The 7,044-nt window shown below is 48.0% G+C and overlaps 1 protein-coding gene across 1 annotated transcript; it reads right to left on the bottom strand.

The window, feature by feature from the left end:
* Window positions 1-528: 528 nt before the first annotated feature.
* Window positions 529-3,653, bottom strand: LOC103774584 (transmembrane and immunoglobulin domain-containing protein 1-like). Its single transcript, XM_008941994.1, has 5 exons — window positions 3,575-3,653; window positions 2,369-2,647; window positions 1,592-1,870; window positions 830-933; window positions 529-561 (listed from the first exon to the last, which is right to left on the bottom strand). Exons 1-5 carry the CDS (start codon window positions 3,651-3,653, stop codon window positions 529-531), a joined length of 774 nt encoding a protein of 257 aa, XP_008940242.1.
* Between the last annotated feature and the right edge of the window lie 3,391 nt (window positions 3,654-7,044).

Below are 7,044 nucleotides of genomic sequence, written 5' to 3'. Positions count from 1 at the left end.
GCTTTGAATGAACAGATGCAAAGAACCACTTCTACTTTGAAAACATTGCAACTTGACCCAAAAAACAACTTGTTTCAATGCTTTATCTCATCGTCTCACTCAAGGGCTTAGTTCCACCACTAGAAATGATGTTTTCTGGGTGTGCACAGGAACCTTGTGGCCTTTACCTGCAGCAAAATGAAAAGAAGAAACGAAAAAAATCACCTACTAGGGAAAAAAAACAAACACGTGAGTTGAATTCCCCTGGGCTGCATTCAGGTGCAGAAAGCTTTTGGGGGGCTGAGGATACACCCTTCTGTCTGGTCCCCAGGACCCTGGGAAGGCTGGGGCAGGGGCAGGGACTGTGCTGTGCCTGGGGTGGGATCTGTGTCCTGCCAGGTGCCCACAGACCCCTCTCTGCTGGGGGACAAGCTGTGGGCCAGCCAGAACCAGAGCTCAGCAGGGCTGGGCACTCTCATTGCCCAGGCTCTGCCAAGGCCTAAGGAAGGGTTTGGGTTTTTTTGGAAGCTGCATGAATAAGTCAAATACTTACAGAGCTGTTTCACTTGATGTTTTGAAGCACTGAAAATAAAGAAAGAGCCTGTTATCTTTTGTGTTTCCTGGCCACAGGGATATTTTTTATGAATGTCTTGCAAGTGCATAATGCCTTCCACCTTGAAACATCTAATATTTGATTTCTCTGCTGGCAGCTCTAAAGCAGGAGGTAGTTTGTAGCATTTCTCTAAGAGGGGAAAGCAACAATACAAAGTAGCATAGAAACTGTAGAAAAAAACCAGGCCATTGCAGCAAAACAATACTAAATTTCCTGAGAAACTAGAGCTTTCCATACCTTAAAAATTTTATCTTTTCGAGCTACAATTCCGAAGAGCAGTGTGAGTGTGACCACCACCACAGCTGCAATAACAGCCTCCTTGGGAAAAAGAGGTTTTTTATCTGTTGAGAGAAAGAGGAGGTTGAATATGTGACAGATTAGTGGAGTCATATAAAAGAGAACATTTCACAGCAACATGGGAGGACATATTTCTTTTCCCAAGGCTGTCACTGCTGATTTGAACCGTGCTCTCTCTCTGCTGTCCACAGACTGACTGTGTGTGTAACTCCCCTGGGAAGGAGGGAGCTGAGGCTGCATTTCAGCCAGCTGAAGGAGGGACTGAAACGTCCATCCCTGAAGGAGATCCCCAAGGCACTCTTAGACATGGAAACAGGGGGGTCCAGATGCATTGCTGACACAGGTAAGTGCTTTTGGCATAACACAACACTATGCTCAGAGTAAGAAGCTTCAGGTAAGACCTAAGGTGCTCTAAGCCACACTTGAACATGCCCTGTCAGCGTGGGAAGTGACAGTGGGATGAGTGAGGTCACGCTTGCCAAATGCCTTTGAATAACAGGTAGAACAGGAAAGGCCCTTCCTGGTGCTGTGGTCCCAGGCATGGGTGTGAGGAGAGATCTGGGCTATTGCTATGCCCTCCAAAATTAATGCAGGGAAATTACCACATTCCACTTACACGTCTTTAGTATAAATGGATTGCCCTCATTATAAAGAGAACAGAGTTATTTGTAAAGCTTATTGTTCATCAGCAGCCTTAGTTACCTTCAACTATCAGGTGGAAATCCTTTCTCCACTCTCCCTGAGAATATTTCACCACACAGGTGTAGGTCCCGTTGTCTGACTTCTGTACTTTTTGGATGAAGAGCTGGAAGACCTCGCTGGTCTGGTAGAGCTGGTAACGATTGTGCTGTAGGGCCAAGGTGCTGTTCTTCTTATGCCAAGCTGTCTGGGCTTGAGGGTTGGATCTGGAATCACAGCTCAGGGTGACATCTTTGTCTTCTTCAACTTGGAGGGACTCTTCTCCAGTCAGCTGGGGAGGAACTGTTCACAGTAATGCAGTTCAATGGGCCATTAGTGGTGCTGCTCACTGCTTAACACGAAATAAGTTCCCTGTACACATCCCCTGGGTGCCTTTTTCAGTGGTGTGACATGTCACAACTGTGCAGCCTTTCATGATCCCCAGGGATTAGCAGGAGAATCACTGGCAGACCCAGTCACTCCTGTGGCTCCTCTACCCTGACTTGCATCCCTGGGATGGAATCTAGGTGGAGGCAGGGACATATCCAGAATATCTTCTTACTTAGGCACCCACCCACTCCTTGTAAAAGAGGTTTAGATCAGGCCATAAGCACCACTGTGGAAAGGGAGTGTCTTCATCACGTGAATTTCCTCCTCTTAAACACATTTTTTCTTGGTGAAGACAACGTACAAGGGTGCAAAACACCCCACCTTCAGCTAGCACCCAGACACCAAGGGGCTCAGCCCATGATTTCAGCCCAGCCCAGCCCTTCTGCACAGATATCCACTACTGCAACTCACACTGGACATCCAGGAGCACAGACACCTGCACAGACTTGTCCCGTGCCAGCCTGCACGTGAAGGTGACTCCGTTGTCAGACCTGGTGACTGGGGATATGCAGATGTTACTGATGTTCACTTTGTTGCCATCTTTCAGATCCACTTTCCCACCTCCTCGGTACCAGAGCAGCTCCTCAGCCTGGCTGCTGTTCTGTACTAGGCAGGAGAGGGAGATGGCAGATTCAGTTGATGTAGAGAGGGAGAAGTCAGCAGTGTGGTTGTTTACAGACAGTTCCAAACCTGCAAAAGAAGGAGAACAAGGGCACTAAGCATCCTAAGCTGCACCCTTCCCACAAAAGCTGCCCCTCTTCAGGCCTTTGACCTTGGAGGAGGGACTGCGAGTTTCAGGCTTCAGTCTCACATCTGTTTTCTGGTGGGACTTCAGTTTTTAAGAGAAGAAGTTGTCCTCAGCACAAAGCTCCCTTCACAGTTATTTAAAATAAAAGTCAGGTTTTGCAACAGACTGCAAGAATGCCAAAGCCTGACCTGTAACTAAGTCTGAAAACCAGCAGTGACCCAGCAGAAGCTCATCCCCACTCTGCCAGGCTTGCTGATCCTCTTGCTGCAGATCACCCTTGTGCCCACGGTTTGGTACCCGGGTGCTGGGTTGAGCAGAGTGTGCCTGAGAATGTAAATTAGTTAATCAGCTCCTCGGCCACATCCCGGCCAGTCTGAGCCTGGCTGCTGGACACTTGCAGTTTGTCTAATGTACAAACCTCAGGATGTATTAAACCAAGACCCAGTAGAGGAAATAATTTTCTTTAACAGGCTGAAACTTGCCCCCTGTAGCCTATGTCACAGATTAATGAACAAAAAATATAGCTCAGGATATAAAGGCACTATAGTCCTGGGAATATAAAACAGTCAGAGGCTTCCTGGCTCTTCCCTGGTGTTCTCAGGTGGCCAAAGCTCACACTTTTCACTGCCCAGAGCAGGTTTGAGAACAGTGGCCTCATCACCCCACTGCAGTAATGCTGGATAACACTGGAGCTTCTCCATCCCTCCTCTGCCACTCAAAAAGAGACACCAGTTTTCAGCCAGCTCTGTGGGTATGACCTCCCGAACACCTGCCGGCTGGGTGCTGGTGTGGCACACCACCCCGGGCACTGCCCAGCCCTGGGCAGGTTCACACAGACAAAGCCAGGAGGGATTTTTTGGGTTGCTTACCTGTGGCTGCGTGTGCCAAGAGGCAGAGGGCGAGGAGTGGCGCTGGGCGGGGGGCGGGGGGGCTGCTGCTCTGCACCATCCCGGGGACCGGCCGGCGCCTGCGGGGGAGGGACTCACAGCACTGCTGCCTCTGCTCGGGGCTCGCCTCGCAGGCAGGGCCAGGGCCACCAGGGAACAAACCCAGCTGATTTGCTGCAGGTTTTTTTTCCAGTTCAGAGCAGAATCAAGGGGGTTTTAGGTCTCTAATCTCTGTTGCATGAGTTCATTGTCTCCAATCACCTGTCTATCAAGGGGAACCCGTGTCTGGGTTGTGTAGCACCAGACATACCTTGGGAAGAGTCTCTGGAGAGGCTGCTTCTGCTAAGAAATGTGCAGCTCTTCCCCCTCCTTATTTATAAGGTCTGAATTTTAATATTTTATGGTAGCTTAGTAAGAAGCGAGTCCATAAAATGGGTTCAAGGCCTTGTTCAGTTCCTGGATTTCTGAGCTCCCAGAACACTGAAGAAAAGTATTTGCTGGGCTCTGCTGGCTTTTTTATGAGACTTGTTGGGGCAATGAGTAACTAACGAGAGAGTTCCTGCATCAGCTATAAAGACCTTCAGCCAAAAATAATACTTTTCCCTCTCAGCTTTCTGGGTGTTCACAACAGTGTTCCATGCCATAGGAAGTTTATCCTAGATTATCCCAGAGGAAGTGTAGACTCTGATTTTCCACCTTCTGCCCAACGCTCTGTCTCTGTGTCCTCCTTTGACTGGAAAATGAGCACATGCACTGATTCAGACTTTGAATGGCATGTTGGCAGAGGAGAGAGCAGAGACACTGTCCTGCTCAGTGGAGGCTGGCTCAGCCCTGGGCACCCCCAGTGGAGGCTGGCTCAGCCCTGGGCACCCCCACCACAGAGCAAGGGTCCCCAGACAGTGCCTGAGTCACCTGCACTTACACTGCAGCAGGGTGTGGTGGGGAGATTCAAACGCCGGGGTCCTCGCAGCCTCCAGACTGTGTTCTCACCACCCTCCCTCAGTGTCCCTGCAGGCACAGGGCACGTCAGGCACCAGGAACTGGCACAGCAGAGCCATGAAGTGCAGCTGATGAGCAGGAGGAGCCTGGCACACCTCCTCTGTCTCCTCTTTGCCAGCAGACGCAGTGGCCTGGCTCAGCAGCGCAGAGGTGGCCAGTGAAGGCTGGCTGGGGTTGATGCAAATATGGGTCACCTTTGAGTGTTTCTTAATGTGACCTTTTCATAGAATCATAGTATCATTTAGGTTGGAAAAAGTGAGGATGGAAAAAACTAAAACTTGGGTTTTCTGTGTTTGGCTTACCCTTAAAACTAACAGGGAATAATTTTCCATTTAAAAAACACATGTATAGGAAAGTCCCTTAAAGAGACAGTGCTCAGCCTGCTCTCTAGAACACTGCTGGTTTAGAAATCAGTGTCTGGTCTTTAACTCACTTTTTACCTTCAAACTCAATTTAAGAAATTTTAAGAAATCAGTTTAGCTTCCACTGTTTTTAGGAAGTTGTATGTCTGGTCCTTGTGGCATTTGATTTAACGCTGGCTTACAGTCCAGTACAAACTTCAGTCAAAATGCTTTTTCTGAGAGCAAAGTGATCTTTGTGGTTTGTGTTAAGCTGAGTTGAAAGGGAGACAGAAGCCAAGGAGCAGGCTGGGGGACAGCTCGTGTGCTCCTGGCCAAGATGAGAGCCAAAGGCAGGGGAGTGTGGGGAGCTCTGCGCTGCCTCTGGGTGCTGCGTTACACCAATACTTTAGGTGTTTAGAGTGAGGATGTGGCCAACAAAAGATGGAGTTTTGGGGTTTTTTTTCAGTCTAGAAATGAGAGTAAGGGAAAAGACTCTCTGACAACAGCTGTTCTGTGGTGGGTGTGTCGTGATGCAAAGCTCAGCATCAAGTGGGATCTGGGAAAAATTCCATCCCAGGTTTGCAGCAGGTGTGTGTGACAGGCAGCAAGGTGAGCTCAGGTTCATCTGGTTTAGGTTTTCTAAATGAAGGCAATGGCAGCATCAGATTTTGCAACAGGCTTTGAGATCTGCTGAAGGGAGAGAGACTAGAAAAGCAAGGTGTTAACTTGGCCAGAGGCACGGAGAGGCAGCATTTTAAAACTGGTAAGAATTACTTTCGCAATGACTTTACACTTTTCTTTTTATACACAGCATAATTATCTTGTGGGTGTCTAATGAACAAGGTCTAGAGTTTTGTGGGTTGCGTTATCCACCTTTCCATTACGCTCAGGAGGGATGTAAACCTCATTCATGTTCCAGAATGTGAAGCAGCCACTAATGACTCGGACTGGGATGAACCTTTACAGTGAGGCAGATAACCCATAACTCTCTCCTGCCCTCTCATTTGAGGTGTTTGGATTGGGCACTGTCAAGGCTGGACTGGACAGACCGTGGGCTAGAGCCAGAGCAATCCTCCACACCATTTCCTGTTGTCTGTATGGCAACACTGGATCAACAAACCCCGAGTAAGACTGTTGTTAAATATGACTCTGAACAGCACCAAAGGGAATTAATTATCAAACACTGGTCTGTTCCAGGGTGTAATCCAAACCTTAGAAACCTGAGAAGAGAAGATTTAGAATGTGATAGAGATTGGGCAGAAGTTTCTTTTCCACTGGATGTCTTAACCCCCAACTCCAAACTTCACAGCCATTTGGGTTCCACCTGCTTATCCTCAGTGCCTGCAGGGGTCGGGGACACAACTTCTCACCTCCTGCATTTTCACTGGCAGGCAGGAGTTCCATCTATAGTCAGTTGTGAGGGCTGAAGGTTGCTGTTGGAGTCCAGGGCACAGCAGGATCTGCACAGGCCTGTAGAAGCCAGGGACTGTATCTATAGGTTGGTTTGTCAGGTAAACAATGCCTCTAACGTGGCTGCAATCCCGCTCCAGAAAACTTGTTTCTGCAACAGTGCCTGAGGTTTTGCTCAAAGGCTGGTCCTGTCTCCTACTTATTGTGGTTCTCCCCACTCCTAATTCCTTTTTAATATGTGGTACTACATATTTTGCAACGCTCCATTGTTGGGGAATGATTGTAACACCCAAATCCATTGCCTCCGCTTCCAGAGGGCTGGGCTGGAAAGTGAGGCTGCCAGGAAATGCTACCTGAACTTACTCAGCACTCCTCTTTCCTCCCACAAAACAGATATAGATATATATATATACAAACCTGTTTTCCCAATATAAGGATTATGGAGATGTGGTGTGCCCTGATTTCTCAGACACCCAGCCTATACCCCACATATTTCCACTGTTGGGATGGACAGATCTCAAGTATGTTTTCCATAATTTTGTTCATAATTTTATTTTCTGACTCTCCTTCTATAAAAGGTCACACACTATGCCACTGAATGCTGAGGAATGATGAGTGATCTTTATTCTTGGAAAGGAATAAGAATAGTGAAAAGAGCACTAAATCAGTGAATATTTAGAAATATTAAAATCAGTTGCTGAG

Source organism: Merops nubicus, unplaced genomic scaffold, assembly GCF_000691845.1.
Source record: "Merops nubicus isolate BGI_N331 unplaced genomic scaffold, ASM69184v1 scaffold42786, whole genome shotgun sequence".
Taxonomy (NCBI): Eukaryota; Metazoa; Chordata; class Aves; order Coraciiformes; family Meropidae; genus Merops; species Merops nubicus.
The sequence above is the reverse complement of the archived record's forward strand: the minus strand, read 5'-3'. Positions and strand labels throughout refer to the sequence as shown.